General features: G+C 47.6%; 1 protein-coding gene across 1 annotated transcript in view; it reads right to left on the reverse strand.

The window, feature by feature from the left end:
• MMP17 (matrix metallopeptidase 17) overlaps nucleotides 1-17786 on the reverse strand; it is a 153850-nt gene extending 136064 nt beyond the window's left edge. Inside the window, exon 1 of the mRNA XM_079956778.1 lies at nucleotides 16761-17786. Within this exon, the coding sequence (XP_079812904.1) occupies nucleotides 16761-16892 (132 nt within the window). The 5' untranslated portion in view covers nucleotides 16893-17786. The remainder of the gene's footprint in view (nucleotides 1-16760) is intronic.
• Nucleotides 17787-23037: the final 5251 nt, after the last annotated feature.

A 23037-nucleotide genomic window follows, 5' to 3' on the forward strand; every position in this document is an offset into this window, starting at 1 on the left:
AACATCTACTGTATAAGTTAGCAGACACAAAATATAGTAAACCATGCTTGCTTGCACTTGAACCATACACATTCTCAAATGTGATGGATGAGCTGTTCCATCTCTCCCCACCATATAGCCTGGATCTCCAGAAAGATGAATGTATGAACCAGCGTCCCTCAACCCTTGTATACCCCTCCCCATGTGTGTCATGCTAGTGATGTAGTGATGATGTCTCAATGATGCTGCTCAAAGTGTATTCTGGGGGAAAGAGGGAAGTTTTAAAAGAACATGTCACCACATGCCCGGGGTTCTTACTCCTGTGGGGACCTGTTGCACAACAATAAAGATCATGGTCTACTGACTGCTGTTTTGCTCCAAATTACTTGGCGGGAACTTCCTTCTTTTACCGACTGCATAGACCCACAGGGGACTTGCACCCCGATGAGCTGGGCTGTTGAATAGTCTCTCACCCTGGAATTTTCTCCATAACTGTTATGTACCGAGTTGAATAGGAACCAAAATGCAGCAGCCTATTGGTTCTAGAACAATAGGATTCAGAATGCAGCAGTCTGATTGGTCCTAGAACAATGCAGCAATATGATTGGTCTGCAGGAGCCACCCAATCCGGCTCCAGATGGAAGTGAATCCACAACCTGGTTGGCCTACAGGAGAATTCCAGAATTAGCCAATCACATGCAGCCCATTGTGTAAATGATGTACAGTGGTGCCCCGCAAGACGAATGCCTCGCAAGACGGAAAACTCGCTAGACGAAAGAGTTTTCCATTTTGGAAGTGCTTCGCAAAACAAATTTCCTATGGGCTTGCTTCGCAAGACGAAAATGTCTTGCGAGTTCCTGCGGGGTCCCCCCCCCTTTTTCTAAGCCGCTAATCCGCTTATCCGATAAGCCGATAAGCCGCTAAAAGCCGCTAAACCGCTAATAGCGCTAATCCACTAAGCCGTCAATGGGCTTGCTTCGCAAGACGAAAAAACCGCTAGACGAAGAGACTCGCGGAACGGATTCTTTTCGTCTTGCGAGGCACCACTGTATATAAAGCAGATACTTGAGGGGACTTTCACTCCTCCTCACCACTATGAGCTGAATAAAGAGCATGAAATCACTCTCAACTCTGAGTATATTTCAATAACAGTGCCAAACTGGGTCTTTGACCAGGGTAAAATAAAGCCTAGTTTCGCCCTTGGCCAAACAAATATCAACGACGGATCAAGAAGGCTTCTCCCGTGACAGACAAAGAGGGGAACATCACTCAGGGATTCTATAGAAAGTAGGCAGCCCAAATGATGTCCTTTCAGGATCAAAGCACAAGCTGCCCATCAGACACTGCCAGAGTTTGGTCTGGTGTGAAAATCTGGCCTTTTCTAGAAAAAGAGAGAGAAGCTTTTTTTAAAAAAAGGAACACTGGCAACTTTCCATTTCCAGAGCTTCGCCGGCTGGCTCTCAGGAATGCTCATGGAAAGCAAAGTCTCATTATCATGAGTAATTTAGCGTAACTACCCACAGAAATTCGTAAGGCCAAGCTGGCGACAGCAACGCAGGAGAGGAGCGAATTGCATCGGTGCATCTTGAGATCAGCCATTCCCAGAGCTCAAAACGAAGTTGCCATCTTAATGAGACAGAGCCTTGTTCCCCCCTCCCTCCCAAAATTAAAACACAGGATTTAAGTGCATCTACAGATCCCAGGCCTGCTTGAGAAAGAACCCAGCCAACGTTTTGTCAAGCTGATTTACCCAGCCCCGCACCTTGGCCCCAAAGCTCGCTCTTAAATCGTAGACTGCATTTTGACAAGCGACGCTTAAAACATACTGGGGGAAGTGCTTGGGGAAGAAACAGCCAGCACCACTTCTTAGAGAAGCAGTAAAAGTTCCAGTGGCACCAAAGGCCGAGGGCTGGAGGTGGAGTACAGGGGGGCTCATTACTGCTCATTTTAAAGACCGGCTACATTATTCATGGGAAACGGGTGGCACTGTGGGTTAAACCACAGAGCCTAGGACTTGCTGATCAGAAGGTTGGCGGTTCGAATCCCCGCGATGGGGTGAGCTCCCGTTGCTCAGTCCCAGCTCCTGCCAACCTAGCAGTTCGAAAGCACGTCATAGTGCAAGTAGATAAATAGGTACCGCTCCGGCGGGAAGGTAAACGGCATTTCCGTGCGCTGCTCTGGTTCACCAGAAGCGGCTTAGTCATGCTGGCCACATGACCCGGAAGCTGTCTGCGGACAAACGCCGGCTCCCTCGGCCTATAGAGCGAGATGAGTGCCGTAACCCCAGAGTCGGTCATGACTGGACCTAATGGTCAGGGGCCCCTTTACCTTTACCTTACATTATTCATGTTTCTACATTTGAAAAATGTAGTGGTGGTTTGCGATTCTGGGGGGTTACTTGGATTCTGGGTGCAAAGGGTGCATCCTTTGAGCACCAATTATAGTGACTAGTTCCATATAGAGTTCACGATGATGATGATGATTATTATTAAGCAGCTATTTGATCAGTGAGGAAGGTAATAAAATACTGCACTTGCCCTCTCCATTTGAGTTAGCAACATAGGAAGCTGCCATCTTCTGAGTCAAGCCATTAATCCATCTAGCTTAGTACTGTCTACACTGACCGTCAGCAGCTCTCCAGGGTTTCAGGCAGAAGTCTCTTTCAGCTGTGCCTGGGATTGAACCTGGGACCTTCTGCATGCAAGGCAGACAATCTTACCACTGAGCTGCAGCCCAGTGGTAGAGCATCAGTTAGGCATGGGGGCAGCTTTTGCAAAGTCTGAATTCTAGAGTCAAGATTCAACAAGCAACACATGGTGTCAGAAGTTGGTCAGCAGCCTCAACCAGAAACCGGTGCAAAGAGAAATAAATGCCACATTCAGATTGTTGAACTGGAAATATTACAGAGAAGTGGGCTTAGAAAGAAGGAGCTGATCCATACAGGAGAAGAGTCTAGAGGTTTACAAGTCCACAGTGCTACTTATTTCTAATATAGATGGGTCTGAAGGGCAGGGTTATCTGTAGACGAGTGCGAGTCGCCAGAGGAAAGACTGCAGAATTATACTGGAAAGACCTGACATTTTTGCTGCCTCTCTAATAAAGCTGATACTTGGGGTGAGCTAATGAAATGGATAAGGAGCAGATTCAGACCAGACCAGTGAAAGGACTTCTCCAAGCTAGACATCATTAACTTATGGACTCTGCTCCCTTGAGATGTGATGGTGGTTCACATGGCTTTGGAGGAGTACTCGGCAAAAACATGAAGGGTAGGCTTACCAAACGCTGATTATTCCCAGCAGACAAGCAGAACCTCCAGCGTCAAACGCAAATCTGCCTTGAGTGCCAGTCGCTGGGAACCAACAGAAAGAGAAGCCTACTGCAAGTTGCTCATCTAGATATGGGGTGGGTAACCTATGGCCCTCTGAGCCCCTCTATCTGGCCCCAGGGACTCACCTCAAACCACACACCCTCTTTCCCCCACCACCCCTGCTTTGTGTGGCTGGAATGTGCCCTCGGACTCTGATAATGTCTTTTGCTGGCCTGGGTATAAGATAGAGAGGGGTGCATGGATGTGTGCAGAAACTAGCCCCCTGTACAAAGGAAAAATCTACATTTATTCCTCCACTTGCTTTTTCCTCTGGCCCTGCCCACCAGGAGAATGTGGCCCCTGGAAAGCTGCCCAGGAGAGAATATGGCCCTCGAGCTGAGAAAGGTTCCCAACCTGTAGTCCTGATGGACCTTTGGCCAGACGCCACAGCCCTCTCCCTGTGTTTCCTCTGTTCTCCAGCTTCCCTGGAGCAATCGTCTGTGTAAAAGCAAACACACACAAACCTCTTTTCTCCCCCTTGAAGTTCCAGTACAGATGGATGAATGTCAATCCAATGCACAGTTCTGCCCCCAAACCTGAAGGAACGCCAGCACAAATACCAAGGAACTCCATTCCCACAGATTGGAGCTCTCTCTACCCATTTGTCTTTGATCACGTCCACGGACGAACATCTGAGCTTTGCTGTTGTGCCAAGCAGCACTGGGGATCGGTGGGAGTGAGAGACTCAGCGAGACACCTGCTTCTCCTTCCATCTTTGTCGCCCAGCTAAAATGCACAGACAAAAGCCAGCTAGCAAGCACAACTCCTTTGGGACAAAGCCATCGGAGAAAAGGAGTCTGGCAGAGGAAGATTCTTTCCCGTGGCCTCCAGTTATGAATACAAATGTTTGTATTCCCTCTTAGAACTTAAATTTGCCGAAAGGGCAGCCGGCGATGGCATGGAGAGAAGCAAAATGAAAGGAGGTATTGGAGCAAAGAGGATATTCAGAGCAGAAGAGGGACTGAGGCTTTCCCCCCAATGTGTGTGTGTGGGGGGGGGGGAGAGAAACTTTGAAGAGAAACTTTGCTCTAGCCTCTCTCTAGCAGGGGTTGAACTAGATGTGACAGCAACAGAAACCTCTGTTTAACAGGAGGCAAATGTTGAGACTAAAATGGGGCATTGTACGTTTACATTTTAGAAAGTTCTATAAATCGCTGTGTCAAAAGTGTGCATGACAAAATTACAGATAACACAGCTAAAACCCGTGAAACTATTAAGAGAATAGTTTCAGCGGATGGTCTGGGAATCAGTGTGTTTTTACATGAGTAGAATGTGTCATTTTATTTAAAATGTATCTCTGGGTTATTTGTGGGGCCTGCCTGGTGTTTTTTACATGAGTAGAATGGGTGCTTTTATTTAAAATGCATCTGTGGGTTATTTGTGGGGCATAGGAATTCGTTCATCCTCCCCCTTCCAAAATACAGTCCGGCCCCCCACAAGGTCTGAGGGACAGTGGACCGGCCCCCTGTTTAAAAAGTTTGCTGACCCCTGTTTTAAAACAAGCATAAGTAACTGCATGATAGGTCTGGGTGGGCTTGCTGAAATCAGTCCAGAAAAAGTTCCTATCTCCTTGAATCCATCTCCAGCAAATAATTTGGCCTTCCTTGAGGCCAGTGCCTTTTGAAGCAGGATGCGCTAGCTTCCATTTCATTGAGCTGGCAAAGTGAATGCAAAAAGGCAAAAACATTGTGATTGCTTAACTGGCTCCATGCTACTTCCAAAGTCGGTGCAGGACAAAAGCCCGCATAGTAAATTCACACCAACAGCAAGGGCTGCCAACCTTTCTGCTGACCCCTGTAAACTGCACACTCCATCATGGTGTGTCTCCATCATTTCTTAAGAACCAGCCTGTTCCCTAATGGCTGATGCCTTCTGCGTGTCTTGATGATGTTTCATTGCACAAAAAAATGTTTTGCCACGATTGCATTAATTCGTTGTTGTAAACCGCTTTGGAATATATTGTTTAAAAAAACAAAAACAAAAAAGAGTTTCCTTATGAATAAATAAAAAAAACCAGAAAATAAGAAAAGGATTTGTAGCTAGAATGATGGAGACCAAAGAAAATAAAAGCAAATAAACATTTAAAGGATGAAACACACAGACACTAATAAGAGAATATAAAAAGTTTCACAACACTGGGAAGAAAACATATGCTGGTACTTCATTGTGTTAATTATTGTTTTGACAAATAATAAACAAAGAGAGAATCGCTCCAGTTTTTGAAAATATGTTCTTGTCCTCCCCCCTTATTAAACAAATTGGCTCATAGTTTCACACTCCCCCCTGCCTCCCACTCCGCTAACTTCTGATTAAAATCTGGTAGGGTCGTGAGTGTTGGTAGTATAACAGCAGGGATCACTCAGTATGCAGCTTTAACATTGATTCCGCTAATGATAAAGTCAAGTAGACAAGAAGGGGACCAATGGGAGTGTTGCCTAGCAACCAGAAAGGATGGGATGATCTTTGCTGAGCTGGCACGTGCTCCAATGGTTTGGGACAGTTCTGAGGCAGTTTTCCCCTGTAAGTTTGCATGTATGTCTCCCAGCTACGTACAAGAAAGACAAAGCCCTTTCTCTTCAAATTATACACTGTTTTTGTTCAGTTTGCTTAGTAAATCGGAATCAGGATTCCTCTCTCTGGACTCCATCTGCGTTAGTTTAAGTGACTTTGTTAAGAATGATCATCCAGATAAAATTACCCTGGAGACTTAGGAACATAGGAGCCCTGTTTAGACCAGACCAAAGGCCCATCTAGTCCAACATCCTCTTTTCCCCTGTTACCAGTCGGATGCTTTCAGAAAGCCCAGAAACATAGCTGTCAACTTTTCCCTTTTCTTGTGAGGAATCCTATTCGGAATAAGGGAATTTCCCTTTTTTAAAAAGGGAAAAGTTGACAGCTATGCCCACAAAACAGGCACATTGATGCATCAGTTTTCATGTCCTGTAAGTCCCCTATGTCCTGCAGCTTCTAGGAATAGTGGCTTCGTACAAGATGGAGGCTATTTCCTAACCATCAGTTACAAGTAGGTAGCGATGTTGGTCTGCCATAGTCAAAACAAAATTTAAAAAAATCCTTCCAGTAGCACCTTAGAGAACAACTAAGTTTGTTCTTGGTAGAAGTGTGCATGCACACGAAAGCTCATACCAATAACAAATTTAGTTGGTCTCTAAGGTGCTACTGGGATGAATTTTTTTTATTTTGTTTCATCAGAGACAAGGAAAACATGAAAGGTGCACAGATGGATTAGAGAAAGGGGTTGCCTGTCATTATTTTGTAGGAAAGATCCAGGCGCATACCTGGAAATGTAGGTTTGCACAACTGAAATGGATTAAAGCACTCTGGACCACCAGCAAATCAGGATGGGTGTTCATGGTCATATATGAGCTCCCTGTAAACAAATGCTCATTGAAGACTGCACATGGTCTATCTTCCACCATGGGAGCAAATCAGGATGGATGATCAATAAACAAGCCACCTGGAGGAGCCTATGGTCCACATAATCCAGCATCATGCAGACGTTTTCTGGAACACCCACAAGCAAAGTGTGATGGCTAAAAACACCCAACCCTTTCCAAGTGGTCGCCCTCCAGAATGCCACCTCTGAACCTCAAATAGCTAAAAGCAATAAAGGCTGATTTGCTAGGTTGATCAGCTGGCTCTGCCTGTGACTCTGCCTCTGGCTCCCTCTACGGTTGGTCTCCCTGGCTCCCACCCTACCAGCCTCAATAGGCACCAATCACCATGAGCTAAAAGCCATTCATCTGGCCCTCCTTGAGCTGAACCACCTGAATTCAGAAGACGAAGAGAGGAGAGGGAGGGATGGGTGCTGAGCACCAGCACGATCTCTTCACATTCGAGGCAGGCTCCAACTAACCATTTTGTTTTTGCTCCCTCGGCTAGACCGCCTACTGAGGAATATAGCAGACTGCAAAGCAACCTGGATTCAAAGGCAAAGCGGGAGAATGACAATGCGAGCCATCCACCAGCTTTCACGTTGCTTTGGGCAGCTTATTAGGAAGTCGTGCCATGAAATTAAAATTCAGTTAGGGGGAAGGGAAAGGAGGCAATCCCCAAGTTTTAATCTAGCTAACATCATTGGAATACTTCACCCCAGTCTGTCACGGCACAGGAAGAGTCTATGACTCTCCTGCAAGCTTCGATTCTCTTGCTCTTTTTCTTCTAATCATGCAGAATGGCATCTTAGCTGCAATTTTCAGTGGAGAGGAGGGGGTGTGAGAGCCATCATTCTAAAGTGCAAGAGCTCTATTCACATTGTATTTACTGCGGAAAGTACTTGGAGACATAATATTCCTCCAAAGGTTAGCACAATTCTCTATCGCTGTCGTTTCATGCTTCCTGACTTTCAAATATGATGGGGGGGTAACGCTTCAGCAGCCTTGGGGTTTATTTGTGTGCGGGAATGGATTCCAAAACAGGATGTCTTCGAGAGAGAGCGCTGCCTCTCTAGGCAGGGATTCGCAAACACACTTGCTGCAAACAAGCCACTTCAGTAACTGTCTTGTATTTTCCACTCATCACTGCTGAGACCTCTGCCAAAACAAAGACCTCTTTGTTCTCCCGCTCATCGGCAGCCTCGTTCCCACCCAGTCGAGATGACCCAATGGATTTATGGCTTCAGCTGAAAGTCACTGTGGTGCAGTGGATGGAAACATAGGAAGCTGCCTTATACAGAGTCTGGTCGTTGGTCCATTTGTGCTCAGCATGGTCTGCACTGACTGGCAGCAGCTGTCCAGGATTCTAGGCAGCATTCTTTCCTGGCCCTACCTGGAGAGGCCTGGGATTGAACTTGGCATCTTCTGCAAGCAAAGCTGATGCTCTACTACTGAGCTAGAGGCCTTCCGTGGACTACAGACACACAAGAGAAGGTCCACATCCTTGTTTAGTCACTGGGCTTCCCAAGTGGCCATGGGTAGGTGCTCTTTCTCAGCCAAACCTACTGTATTTTTCGCTCTATAGGACACACGTTTTCCCCTCCAAAAATTAAGGGGAAATGTGTGTGTGTCCTATGGAGTGAATGCAGGCTCCTTGGCTTCAGCAATAGCAACGAGAAGCCTCCGAAGCGCAGAGGGAGTGCTCCCTCCATGCTCCGGAGGCTTCGCGTTGCTTTCGCTGAAGCCTGGAGAGTGAGAGGGGTTGGTGCGCACTGACCCCTCTCGCTCTCCAGGCTTCAGGTATAGCTGCCTGAAGCCTTCAGAGTACAGCGCAAGTTCCCGCTGAACTCCGCAGGCTTCAGGTTCCTTTCGCTGAAGCCAGGAGAGCAAGACTCTCCTGGCTTCAGCAGAGAGGGAGAGCTGCGCAGCACCCCTTCAGCCAAGTGGGAGGAGAAATGGAAGGGGCTCCGTTTCTCCTGCCGCTTCGCTGAAGGGGCGCTGAGCAGAGAGGGGGATATTTTTTTTTCTTGTTCTCCCCCTCTAAAACAAGGTGCGTCCTATGGTCTGAAATATGGCACTTTGCAGAGCTGCTGAGGAAAACAGTGGGAGTGAAGGAAAGAGGAACCTAGTGGGCTGCCCTGAACTCTTTGGAGGAAATGGGGAGATTAAAAAATGTTGTTGTTTTTTTTTAAATTGCCGCAATGACCATCTGGTCCAACATCCTTGTAGCGTTTGCCTTCCGATGTGTGTGACATCATAATGGGTTCATAGGGAAAGGATTAATTAATTGTAAAATGACTAATCAATGGGAACCCAGGGGGCAGAGTTAACTGTGTATATGGTTTAAGCACAGAGGGTTTTTTGAGAGAGAGTTAGAGTTGTGGAGAAGACAGTCTGGAGTTAGAAGAGACAGATAAGACAAGTCTGTGGGTTGGGCTAGTCTGGTGGGAGAGAGTGAGAGAATTTGTTAAGAGGGGTCAGTCAAACAGTTGAGATAATCAGTCAGAAGGTATTAGGAAGGTATAGGCCGGTAAAGAAACTAAAGTTAAGATACTGACAGGAATATTATCTGAGAAACCGTAAACTTGTTAAGGTTGGTAAAATAAACTTGGCTTCTTTGGTTCACATTTAACAACTGACTGGACTCAGTGTTTTACCAGAGAGTAACTGGTTGGTGGCAGCGGGAAAGCGAGCACAGTGGTGGCACAGGGATCAATAGACCGTTAAATGTCCAGGGACCCTGTATGATCGCCACAATCCTGTTCTCACCTGGCCAACCAGAATCTGAACGCAGCATCACTCTCTCCACCTGTCACAGCGTCCTCAGGCACAGAATGTCCAGAGCAAGGAATTAACTCTTCATTGTCAAAAGCACACCGCCTACAAGTTAGGGAGAGGCATGTTCACCAGTCTTACATATTTCAGCTATGCCTAGGTGGGCAGCTAAGGAGGCTGTTGCTGCAACAGAGGGGCCCTGTCCCCAATCTGCGCATCGCCCCCAGCTGAGCTGCAGGCAAAGCAGGGACAGACTCTGCCTCCATGTAACCTTCTGCTCCTCCTGGGAGACGGTGGAGTGAGAGAGGGGTGGGCAGCAGAGGAGGAAGAAGAGGCATGGAAGCCCTTGACTTTACACCAGCCTTCATCTCTCTCCCACTTCCTGCACCTGTTCTTCACTCTCCAATCCTGAAGCTTCTCCTGCCTGATCTCCCAGCTGTTCCAAGCTCCCCAAATCCCTGATTCCTTCTTCCCCGCCCCCCTTCTCCAGGTGCTCACTCTTCAGCAGCCGGTCAGCACTCTGCAGTGTCCAGCCAGTCCCTGAAACCACCTGTGATTCCCAGCAACTGCTCTTCAGAGACATCCTGCCTTCAATGGAGTGGAGGTGTGATCATAACCATCATGGCCACTAGCCATCAAAAATCTTATTTCCCATGAATTTGCCTAATCTTTGTTTACAGCCCTCCATATTTGTGGCCATCACTATCTCTTGTGGGGAGCAAATTCCACAATTTAACTAGGCACTCTGTGAAAAGTCCTTTTTTGGTCTGTCTTGAATCTTCCAGCATTCACTGGATGCCCGCAAGTTCTAATATCACGAAAGAGGGGGAAGAAAAGGCTCTCTACTCAATTGCAAAACTGCATACACTGTTATACATTCTGGGGTTTTTTTTGGTACGTGACATCCCATTCAACCAAACACCCTCCCAAGGGAAGACAGTTAAACCCATCCTGTTGGGGGAGAAAGTCAGAAAACTATCCCTCCATATGAAACTATTTAATAATAATAAATCATACTTGGATTAGATTAGGCTAGAGAGTTTGCAGCCCAGTTAAATACATTTTATTTATCCAGTTCCCCTTTTACTTGATTTGCAGCCATATTTCATAGTGGCCTTTTAATCTCATTTCACAGCATAAACCACTTTGGGAATCCCCACAGAACCATAGAAGCAAGGTGTACATTTGAGAAATAAATAATAAATAAATAAAAAACGAGGTCAAAGGTGCAGTTGAAGCCCTGGATTTCTCCTGCAATCAGCACAGCCGTTCCCAGGGGCTCACAAACTGAACACTGTATTCCCTACTGAGTTTTAAGAGGAAGAAGTAGCTGATTGACTTTCTGCATGGTTTTGAGAGTGTCTCTCTGAACGCCAAGGCAGCCACTGTGATGATAGAGATGTTAGCTTAATGATCTAATTAGACAGGAAACAGCATTTCCAGAGGGCTTACCTATTACATCTATCGATTCCCACCCATTTTAAAGATATCTCCCTCTCTCTCAGGAACCTGCCTTATACAGAGTCAGACCACTGGCTCATCGAGCTCATTATTGCCTGCACTGACTGAGAGTGGCTTTCCAGGATTTCAAACAGAGGTCTCTCCCAGCCCTACCCAGAGAATGTGGGACCTTCTCCATGCAAGGTTAATATCAACCGTTGCTTAGCATTATGTGCAAATCCAGACCAGCTTCTTAACTACGGCTAAGGTGTGTTCTGTGAGGTGATAAACCAAGGTTTAAAGGATTGTCTGTCAGATATGCCTCTGCTTTAACCATGGTCTATTAACCATGGTGAGCATTAACCAGGATTCAGCACTATGTGCAAACCAGGCTAGTGTGAGTTTCATGGCTGAGCGAGGATTCAAAGTCAGGTCGCCTTATTCCTAGTCCAATGCTTGCAACTGCAGTGCCAACTGGCTGAGCTCTATCCCCTTCGCAGATATGAGAAAACAACACAGCAAGCTATGGTAACAGTTCCTGCCCCAATAAGTGCTTCAATTTCATTAGGTCTTTTGGGGCTCCTACAAAGATGCAAAATCGATTTGAGCATCTTCTCAGGTGACTGTACCACTTCAAAATGTGAAAAGTGGAGTTTGATGGCACTTCCTTCTATTACGAAAAGCTTACATGTCAAGGAAGTGGCTGCAGAAAAAGAGTCAGGCAGGCAGGCCTTCCCATGGGGGAAGACGCCAAACAAGAATTCCCCTCTACATGGATTTGAAAGTGGTACAGTCCTCCCAGAACAGTGAACTGCCTGAGTGGTTGGATCACTGAATGGACTCTTAACACAAATGACAATTCTGGAGTGATTCTTCAGTGAGTCCCAGACCCATCTACTCCCAGTGATTTCCCAATATAAAAAGACACACCTCATTGATTCATTCTTTCTTTCTTTAAAAAGAAGAAAAGGGCTACTTTAAAAACTACCCAGGAACAAACCCAACACCTCTAGTGGAGTTGTTCATGTCATCCCATTTGCAGAAAGTCCCACACAAACAGTATAAGCAGGTGAGGTGCTCCATACCAGAAATGTAGGCAAAGATAGACTGTTGCTTCCAGAGTCAGGTGTTGGTCTGATGCAGTAGAAATATAAAAATAAAATAATAAAATTGTCCAGTAGCACCTTGGAGACCAACTAAGTTTGTTCTTGGTAGAAGTGTGCATGTACACGAAAGCTCATACAAGGAATGAACTTAGTTGGTCTCTAAGGTGCTACTGGACAATTTTTTTGTTGCATCCAGACAGCCAGTATATTGCAGGAGGGAATCGGGTAAACACTGGGAATTTAGATTTGCACAATTGAAGTGGATTAAAGCGCTCTGTCAACCCAGCACAACAAATTCACCACTGTTTTTGTGGATAGGAAAGTAATGGGGGGAACATGCTGAAAAGCATGGGATGAACGATTAACAGTAAGACCAATAAACCCCACACAAGCAAACCAGGATGAATGAGCACTGTTATATAACCTCCCTGCCAACAAATCAGAATGGAAGCTCAATAAAGACTGGGCATAGTTTAACCTCCGCATAGGTTCCCTGCAAGCAAATCATGATGACCACTCTGCAATTTGGAAGAGCCACTGGTGTGCTCAGCACATTCCATTAGGAATTCTTGACCATGCAAGTGGTCAAGAAGCCCAAACAGGATATTTTTCCTGCAGAGAAAAAGACCAGTGCCAAGCAAACCAGAGGGCAGATCTGGAGGGACGTGGGTGGGCTGGCTCCTTGTTGCTTGCATGCCAAAACAGCAGACTCCACAAGATCTCTCAGCACAAAAAAATGAGAGCAAAGCTTGGATGAAGACAGAGCTATGAGACAGAGACAGGCGCAGTCAGAAGAAAAAGGCTGGGATGGATCTGCAGCTTCTGCCTGCAGAGCAGGGAGTCCCCCTTCCTTCCATGGATCTGCAGCTTTTGCCTGGCGGTGGGGTGACTGGTTCCAGCAGCTGCTGCTGCTGGAACCAGTCACCCCACCGCCAGGCAAAAGCTGCAGATCCATTCGAAATTAAAACCAGTCTTTTTCATTCTGCCTGCATTCCTGCCTGCTTCCCTTGATTTAAAAAGGGGGAGTGCCTGGCACCCCCAGCACACACCCCACCCCATGGATGCCCATGGGAGGGGCCCTTTAAATCTGAAAGCAAGCCTAAGTCATTCCTCTCCACAACACACCATTTAAACCCTGTCTCTGATAGAAGATGAAATTCAATCTATTTCGTTTCAAAAAAATAATAATCATGTGCCTGCCGTCTTTCAGTTTACAAAATAAAATAAAATCCCAGGACAACCACCAGCAAAGTAAAACAATATTGAAGACACAATCAAGCGATACATAAAAAAAAGCTTTGCACTGGAGGAACAGAGCAATAAATGGTGGGGCAAACCAGACTTGACACTAAATGCATCTTTGCAACTATGGCGCAGAGACTGGTTGTTTTTACATGCAAATTGCATCTCCTGGGGGGGGGGGGCAGCTGATAATTAAGATGAGAGGAGGCATGGAGAGGGAGTCTAACCCTTTCTTTCCCTGTTGCGATCCTGAGAAAAATACCTCTCCTGAGGTTTGCATTTGCTGTTTTTTTTGGGGGGGGGGAGAGAAAACCATACATTGGAGGGAGTTGCCTTATAATGAGTCAGATCATTGGCCCTTTGAGCTCAGTATTGTCTGCACTGACTGGCAGAGGCTTCGCAAAGTTTCAGGCACGGGTTTTCCCCAGCCCTACCTGGAGGCACTTAAGATTGAACCTGGAACGGACCCTCTGTAAAACCCTCTACAGGTTTTGTTGCTAAATCACATTTAAGGTCAAGCATAGCTTGCCCAGCAATGCAAACCACCAGCTAAAAGTTAACTAGGTAACATGCTAGTTACATAAGAAGGTTGTCGAAAAGTACATCAAATCTCATGTCAGGTGAAGTCTCTTGGCACCCACACATCTAGGAGGGAAAGACATGGGGGAAAATAGAATAATCTGTAGGAATTCCAACAGAGATTCAAAGCATCCGCACATAGAGCCAGGGAATCAATGTGATGTTGCGTGTAGAGTATCAGATTAGGATTTGGGAGATCAGGTTTATTAGCTAATTCCTCTTCCATGGAAACTGTAGCTCAGTGAGGATGATAGGGGTCTCCTAACAACTCTTAGGACTCTTCCCAAAGAACAGTTCCCAGAATGCTTTGGCAGCAAGAGGGCGGGGAGCAATCACTGCTCAAAGTACGATACTGCTTAAATGTATACTGGAGATGGGGTCTCAGTTACAGGTGATCCCTAGCAAATCCACACCAACTCCCATAACTTTTCATATCTTAATTACTGTGATTTCTGGGTTGCCTTCCTAGGAGCATATGGGCAGAAATAAGAAACACTTCTACACGATAGGTAGGCCCTGAAACACTCTAGCTGCTGGCTTTTGTATTATTACTACTATTATTATTAAAATCAGATATGGAGCACAGCTATACCACCTGAGTGATCAAGAGGTTTTACACCCATTGTCTCAGAATTTGTTAACACCACTTAAGTGAGAGTTTCTCCCAGTCCCACAAATTTATCTTGGTTAAAAGCCACCAGGTGCATCCATCAGAGGCAATTATCAAACCAGAAGCATCTTGGTTTATGACTCACTTCCTGAGTTTATTTATTTCATAGATCTATAGCAGTGATGGGGGACCATTTTCCACCTGAGGGACACTTTCCCAACTAGGCGAACTTCTGAGAGCACCAGGTCAGTGTTGGGCAAGGCCAGAAGCAAATGTGATCAGAGCAATGGGTGCAAATTCAATCTTTGTACACCAGGCTTAGTTCCTGCACACACTCATGAAGGTTTCAGATCAACTCAGTGTTTGACTTGCATGGCTTGCATTTCTCCCTTTAGGATATATAGAGCTCAACATTCAACTCAAGTCTACTCTCCACCAGATCAGAGTTGGCCAAACCAAGACCATTATTATCCAGTTTCTCTGAGTTGGCCAAATGTTTCCACAAAGACGGAATGAAAGTTTTTGCTCAGTTCTGAAACATCAAACTGGCTTCGGAAAGTTTCAGGCTCGCTGTCTCATACTTCAATATGATTGCCTCTCACTTTGGGATTTTCCGCCTCAACTGCCCTGAAATTCAATAGCTACTTGGATAAACAAGGCTCTCACAGACAACAAGGTTCTTACAGCTAGGTGACTGAGTTTATTACAGAACACGGTCATCATCCATGGGGGGCGGGCAGAGCCTGTGGCAAACTGCAGTTCTGTCCCCTAAAATGGCCATGAGTGCAATAGAGCAACTCCTATAAACACAGAAATTGGTCATTTTTTAAGGTACAGGGCAGCCCTGCTTTGCATCTCTGGAGGATGCCGCTAGCAGTAAGGTGGCAACTATCTAGGCCAGGTAACTCCAACTTTCTCAGACCTAGGGCCCACTTTGAACCCAGGCACGCATTTGGAGACCTATTGTATGTTGGATCAGGCTGCGACCCACCTGTTGTTGGCCAGTGAGCTAGGCCAGCAAGGGAGATAACCACCCATCACCAACAGGCTCAATAGCTTCTGCTGCACATATACAGACCCGGGTTAGGGAAGAGATTCCAACAAATGCCCAAATAAGGATGGGTTGATTCCAGGGCATCAGCTGGTTGAGGGGGAGCCTTCTTGACGTCTTTGACTGAAAAACCAAGAACCAGAATCATCTTTGCCTAACGCCTACCATGCAGTGAAGGAGGAAAGAACCACACAGAGACAAATAACGATAATAGTGGCATTATTTTTTTAACCATTAGTATTAACCACAGACAGAGATATTTCCTCTTTGCCTTTTCACAGCAGACCAACAGGTTACTAAATCAGCAAAGGACTAGAAGTGGCAGCAAGACCATTGCTTTCCTAAACACGCCCCACCCGCACCCCACAAGGCAAGGGATTTAAAAGCCTGGGGGAACTGGTGGGCACCACTAAGCAACTGCAGTGTTTTCCCACTTTCTGGCCACCGCCGCCACCACCAAGCGGCTGACTCAGACCGCAATCGTACACCCACATTTATTAGCGGTGAGCCTCCATCCTTCCTCTAAAAACAGCGAGACTTACTTCAGACAAGAGACTGCGCTGCAAAAGCGGCAGATTCCTGCGCCCTTTCCCGGGAGTAAAGTCCCCGTTGAAGGAGCACTGAGACTTACTTCCGAGGAATCAGACCAGAGGATGGCTGCAATCCAAAACAAACACGCGCGCGTACACACGCACACACAAAAGGAGAACGCTCCTTGGAGAGCTGCGTCGTCTCCTCTCAAGTAACCCGCGCCGCGCTGGCAAGCAACAACCTGTCCCCCTGCTCACGCCACCTCTCCCCCTCTTTTTACCGCTGGTGACCAGCTCCATCCCGCGGCACCTCAAACATACACACGCCACAAAAACCCGCGCACGCCCCCCCAGGAAATAGGAGGAGCCCTTGTTTGATCGTGCGCCCGCAGATACCCCAGAGCGCGCAGCAAGCTCCGCACACGCCCAACACAACTGCGCTGGAAATGGGGTTCGCGGGTGATCTTTGGCTTCCCGTGATGATCAGAATGGCGTGGGAGATTAAATAAAGAGAATACCCCCCCCCCCAAAAAAAAAACAGCCGCCAACTTCATCCTTGCAGCCATTGACAGCCCTTTTCAGCTGCTTGGCGTACGACTCACTCGCGCTGTTTCTTCGGATGCCCCCTCCCCTTCATCTCCCTCCCCGGGCAGAAAACCCCACGAAGAGCCCGGCAGGTGCCAACTCACAACTCCCAGCGTGATGTCCTCAGCGGTCGGAGTGGGCGCTGCCAGGGTCCGCCGCGAAGCCAGGCAGAAGGCGAGCATCAGAAACATCTCCTGCGGGAAAGCACTCTGCCGGGGGCCCCCGCTCCACAGCATCCCTCCTGCGCTTAGTCCGCCGCCTCCTGCAGCTGCCGAGGCTCCTCAGAGGAAGGGGGCAGAGAGCGTCCAGCACCACCGAGCCGAAGCGGGAGAGAGGCGGGCGGCGACATCCGAGCTCCGCGGCCTCCGGGTAGCGCCGCTGCTGCTGCGGGAGCTGCTGTTGGCCACGCCGCCGCCAGCCCGCCACCTCGGGCGTCAAGAGGCAAGCAGTGGGGAGGACATCGTACGTCCTTGCTCTCCGGCTCGCTTTCCTGGCGGGAGAGCGCAGGGAGTCGAGGGCGAGGGGGGAAGGATTTAAAAATGAAAATAAAGGACAGATCCGAAGGTGTAAAAGAAAAAGGCAGCCAAACGCTCCAACTTTTTTACGCGCGCCGGGCTCTCTTCGCAGCGCAGCCGCGCGCCTTCGGGGAAGCGAGCGGGAGATGCAAGCCAAAGCGACGGAGCCCTCGCTTCTCGAACCGCAAGAAAACAGAGAGAACCTGTTGGCAGCGGGTCCCTTTCACCCGGTCCGCCCCTTCCCTCTTCTTTTCTAAAAAGGGTAATATAATAAAATCCAGCTCCGGATTGCGCTACGCGCCAGCCTCTCCAAGCAGCGCGAACACCGGCGAGCAAACCACGTCGAGGAACCGCCGCCGCTCCGCTCTCGCTCGTCTCTGAAGGCGGCACAGCTCCAGCCGGGGAAGTCCTTCGGCTGAGGAGGCGGCGAGAGGCGAAGGAGGGCGGCGCTAAGGGGAAAGAGGAGGGGCCGGCTCAGTCTCGGGAAAACGCTCCCTCGGTGGGCAGCGAGAAACCCAGGCGGTGGTGTGTGCTGCTGCCGCCACCGCCACCAGCGCCTCCTTTTCCTCCTCTTCCAGAAGCAGCCATTGGCTACGAACCGAACCCACGTTTCCTTGGGGGTAAGGCACTCACCCCCACCCCCGTTCTCACGGAGGTTCGCTCTCCGCCTCCAGGGGCTCGCGGGGCTGCGATCCGACGCGCACTTTTTTGGAGAGCTCCATGGAATTAAGGGGGACGGTCGACCTCCGAAGAAAGGGGCGCGCGGGATCAAGCGGCGCGCGCGTCTCTTCTGGGAATGCACTGGGGCCGCTGCTGCAGTTTCCGCGAGCGAGGCTTCGGGCACCTTGGACTGCTTCCCAGCGCGGCTGGTTTAGGCCGTCGAGGTGCCAGGATCAGTCCTTGGGCCAATCCCTGGCTGTGCCATGAGTCCCCCTCCCTTCCTCCGCTGTCCTCCATTTTTCTTATCAACCATCTCCAAGCGCCTGGGGGTTAGCATTTAACTCAAAGGTGCGATACTCACAGCGCCATCGCACCTATATTTGCTTAAAAGGAAGCCACGCTGTGAGAAGAATTTGCCCGTCCTCAGCGTATTTCATGTCCATTTGTGTGTGTGTGTGTGTGTGTGTGTGTGTGTATTTGGTTCAGCTTCCTGTATTCTTCACACTTTCCGTGTTGAAAACAGGGACGTGTTGGTGTAAATCCCTTACTCTCACTCCCAGAATGATTTGTTGAGCCTCCTGTTAAGGGTTGTACTGCACCTTCTCAAACTGTGTGATATAGAAGCCTACTGTCCCCTTATTTAAGTGCCAAGAACATCTTTGTTCCTTGGGTGAGATTACAAACGTATATAGAGCCAGTGAGGTAAAATGATTAGAGTGTTAGACTAGGACTTGAAGCTCCCTTGGTAACCTTGGGCCAGTACTCATAATCTCTCAGCCTAACCTACCTCACTACCTGCTGTGAGGATAAGATGCCACCCTCATTAAACTTACTACAGGGCCAACTGCATAGGACTGGGTTCATATTCCTAAGTGAGAATGAGGTTTGCAGCCAAGGGAGACATGCAGTTCTATGCTTAGGTATTCTAAGTGCCATTTAACTTTGCAAGGGTTGCCAGTATGGGTTTTAAAAATACCCAGAGAGGAAATTTTGATTGGGGTTGAGCCTATGCCTGTGTTTGCATGTCCAGGAGTGGAACCTGGTAGATTAAGGGTTCAGTCAATTTAGTATTTTATTTGTTATTGGTTGTGTGGATCCTCTATGCTCAGAAGCAGGAAGGTTGCCATCATAACACCACTTACTTAAGAGTAAGCTCCATTGAGTTGACACACACAATAAGCCACTAACTAACATTTGTCAGATGGCAACACATTGCGGGGGCTATTACCCGCATGTCCTACTTGTGGGCATATGATTGGCCACTGTGAAAATCAAGATGCTGGATCACATTTGGTCTAATCCAGCAGGGATCTCATTAGTTTTGTATTTCAAGTGGTAAAGAATACACATTTGATAGATTGGGAAACGAGTAGAGTGAAACCAACAATGCACACAAAAATGTTAAGCATGGTATATATAAGATTAGTAACATTGCAGAACATTCCTAAGTAATAATATAATAACTTTAGACTCAAAGGAACTCCAGTCATTCATTCATTCTTTAAATTTCTTTACCGCCCTTCATCCAAGGATCACGGGGCAGTTTACAAAAATACATAACAGAATAATGAACAGAATACACCCCTGCAGAGATAGACGTACCCTTGTTGTCTATGAAAATCCTTCAATAAAAACAGTTGTGTGTTTTTTTTAAAAAAAGAACAATTTACACCCCCCCACCCCAGTTTAATTAGCCAAAGGCCTGTCTGAAAAGAAATGTTTTCACTTGGTGCCTAAAGATGAAGGTGCCAGGCAAGCCTCTCTGGAGAGAGCATTTCACAAACAGGGGGGCACTACAGAAAAGGCCTGTTCTTGTATTGACGCTCTCCATGCTTCTCATGGAGGAGGCACATGAAGAAGGGCTTCAGATGGCTATCACAGGGTTCGGGTGAGACAGTCCTTGAGATATTGCAGTCTGGAGCCTTTTAAGGCTTTATAGGGCAATGCTAGCACTTTGAATTGGGCCCAGAAACTAATTGGCAGTTCCTGCAGTTTGGCAAAAAAAAAAAAACATCTTGCCCTGGCCACAGAATTCTGCACCGGTTGGAGCTTCCAGACTGTCTTCAGAGGCAGCCCCACATACAACACATTGCAGTACAGTGGTGCCTCGGGTTAAGAACTTAATTCGTTCTGGAGGTCCATTCTTAACCTGAAACTGTTCTTAACCTGAGGTACCACTTTAGCTAATGGGGCCTCCTGCTGCCGCCGCGCCGCTGCCGTGCGATTTCTGTTCTCATCCTGAAGCAAAGTTCTTAACCCGAGGTACTATTTCTGGGTTAGCGGAATCTGTAACCTGAAGTGTCTGTAACCCGAGGTACCACTGTAACCCAAGGCTGGATTAAGACATTTAAAGGCCCTAAGCACTTAAAATATTTTGGTGCTTCTATATATATTTATAGAAGGGGACGCAGGTGGCGCTGTGGGTTAAAGCCTCAGCGCCTAGGGCTTGCCGATCGAAAGGTCGGCGGTTTGAATCCCTGCGGCGGGGTGCACTCCCGCTGCTCGGTCCCAGCGCCTGCCAACCTAGCAGTTCGAAAGCACCTCCGGGTGCAAGTAGATAAATAGGGACCGCTTACCAGCAGGAAGGTAAACGGCGTTTCCGTGTGCAGCTCTGGCTCTGGCTCTGGCTCTGGCTCTGGCTCTGGCCAGAGCAGCAATGTCACGCTGGCCACGTGACCCGGAAGTGTCTCCGGACAGCGCTGGCCCCTGGCCTCTTAAGTGAGATGGGCGCACAACCCCAGAGTCTGTCAAGACTGGCCCGTACGGGCAGGGGTACCTTTACCTTTACCTTTTATATATATTTATAATTCAAAATAGAAACAATAGTACAGTGGACACTTGGGTTGCGAACGTGATCAGTGTGGGATGCATGTTCACAACCCGCATCGTTTGCAATCCATGTCTGCACACGCGTGGGTTGCAATTTGGCGCTTATGCGCATGCACAAAGTGTGATTTAGCGCTTATGCATATGCGCAACCGCCAAAACCTGGAAGTAACCCGTTCCAGTACTTCCAGGTTTTGGTGGTCCTCAACCCGAAAAAACGCAACCTGAAGCGTTTGTAACCCAAGGTATGACCGTAAACTGTAAAATATTGGCCTCTACCATTATTTTATAAAGTTCAGCATAACTGAATATTGTTTTTACATTCCCCCCCCCCCTCACTGAACTTGTGACATACATATCGTGGGAGCCTTTTTTGTGAAACTTGCTTCAGCTGCACCATATGATCGATGGTAAATCTGGCAATGGAAAATTTCTGGGGTGCCCCTCTTCCCTTGATGCCCTAAGCATGTGCTTATTTTGCTTAATGGTTAATCCTGCTGTTAATCTAATCTTCCCCTTAATATCAGTGGTCTTGTTTTAATGGATGCAGCAAGTACCCATGGGTTAACAAGGCTTAGCATTTTTATCTCAGGGAGTAAAATAGCCTTAACAGTTTTAAATCCTCTCACACACAAACATAAGCCCCACTGAGTTCAAGGGGGGCTTACTCCCAGGTAGCTGACTAAAGGTGCCATTTTAGAATGTATCTCCTACCCACTGACCTGGGAGCGAGCCCCACTGAATGCAGGCGGATTTACTTCTGAGTACCCGGGCTGAGGAACCATTTTCAGCCCTTCCAGAGGCCGCTTACCCATGAGGGATATGCAAGAGTCGGAGGAGCAATATACATACACAATACACATGTTTCCATACATACTCTCACCCTTTGTATCCTCTACCCAGACAAGCAAGAGACACCATCACAGTCCAAGGACACGTTCTAGTCAGGCAAAAGCACTCAAGGAGGGTGCAAAACAGGGGCAGTAAGGGGTGTGGCCTGGGGGGGAGATCCAAGGGTCTGGCAGAGAGGTCTGAAGGTTCCCTACCGCTATGATCAAGGACTGTACAGTGGTACCTTGGTACTCAAACAACTTGGAACCCAAACACTGCAAACCCGGAAGTAAGTGTTCTGGTTTGCGAACTTCTTTCGGAAGCCGAACGTGCTCCGTTTTGAGTGTTACGCTTCTGATTTGAGTGCCACACTTTGAGTGTTATGCTGAGGTCAGTCTGTTTTTGCTATTTATTTTGCGTTTTTGTTTTTGCGGCTCTTTTTGTTTTGTTTTTGTGACTGTGTGGAACCCAGTTCAGCTACTGATTGATTGATTGATTATGTGACTGCACTGCATTGTTTATTGCTTTCATTATATGGATCAATGGTCTCAGAGGGTAAAATTCATGTTCATTTGCTGTTTTAGGGGTTGTTTTTAAAAGTCTGGAATGGATTGATTCATTTTGCATTACTTTCTATGAGAAAGCGTGCCTTGGTTTTGGAACGCTTTGGTTTTGGAATGCACTTCCAGAACAGATTAAGTTTGAGAACCAAGGTACCACTGTACCGTAAAAGAATGTGGCTCCATCCCAGTGCAACATGGCTGGGTTGTGAGGAAGACAGCAAGTCGGAGGGGTGGGGGACGAATGAATTGTTGCTCTTGATTGGCAATTCACTTTCTTGCAGCAGACGAAAGCAAGCCGCATTTGTTTCAGCTGTGCCAAGGCAGATTTATTTTAATAATTCAAAATACTTCCAGGGCAGGAGATGCTTGCCACAGGCTAAATGTGCAACTGCTTGCACTCGTTCAAAGTGCTCCTCTCTGCCTTCTCGCTCCCCAGTGTCACAGCCCTTCACTCTGGCAGAGAAATACAAGCTCTCCCTGATCCCAAAGAGCCACTTGCCAGCCCACAATGCAACCCTTCCTTCTCGGATAAGCCTTTGGTCTGGCACTGTTTGGAGTTACAAGGCACGACCTGCCAGCCAGCGATTCTAACGAGCTTTGGGTATCAGCGCACAAGGAAAGCGTCGGCAGGCCTCATTACATCGTGTTTATATATGCTGGAAGGAGGACAATAGCTCCAAGAGCTCAACAGGCACATCGGTGCCTTTGAGACTGGCTGAGTCTGGGCTCAGCAGTCACAGAGACTTGATGCAGCTGGTGAAGGAGGTAGATGTGAGCAAATCCCCCCCCACACCAATGCCCAGGCTACAATATACCACTTAACCCCCACCAGTGCCATCAAACTGTCTCTCACTGTGCCATTATGAAAGTGCCACCAGTATAGCTCATAACCTGGGACGAAGAAGAAGAAGAAGAAGAAGAAGAAGAAGAAGAAGAAGAAGAAGAAGAAGAAGTTGTTGTTATTTATACCCCACCCATCTGGCTGG

This window comes from Podarcis cretensis (assembly GCF_951804945.1).
Source record: "Podarcis cretensis genome assembly, chromosome: 16".
Lineage (NCBI taxonomy): Eukaryota > Metazoa > Chordata > Lepidosauria > Squamata > Lacertidae > Podarcis > Podarcis cretensis.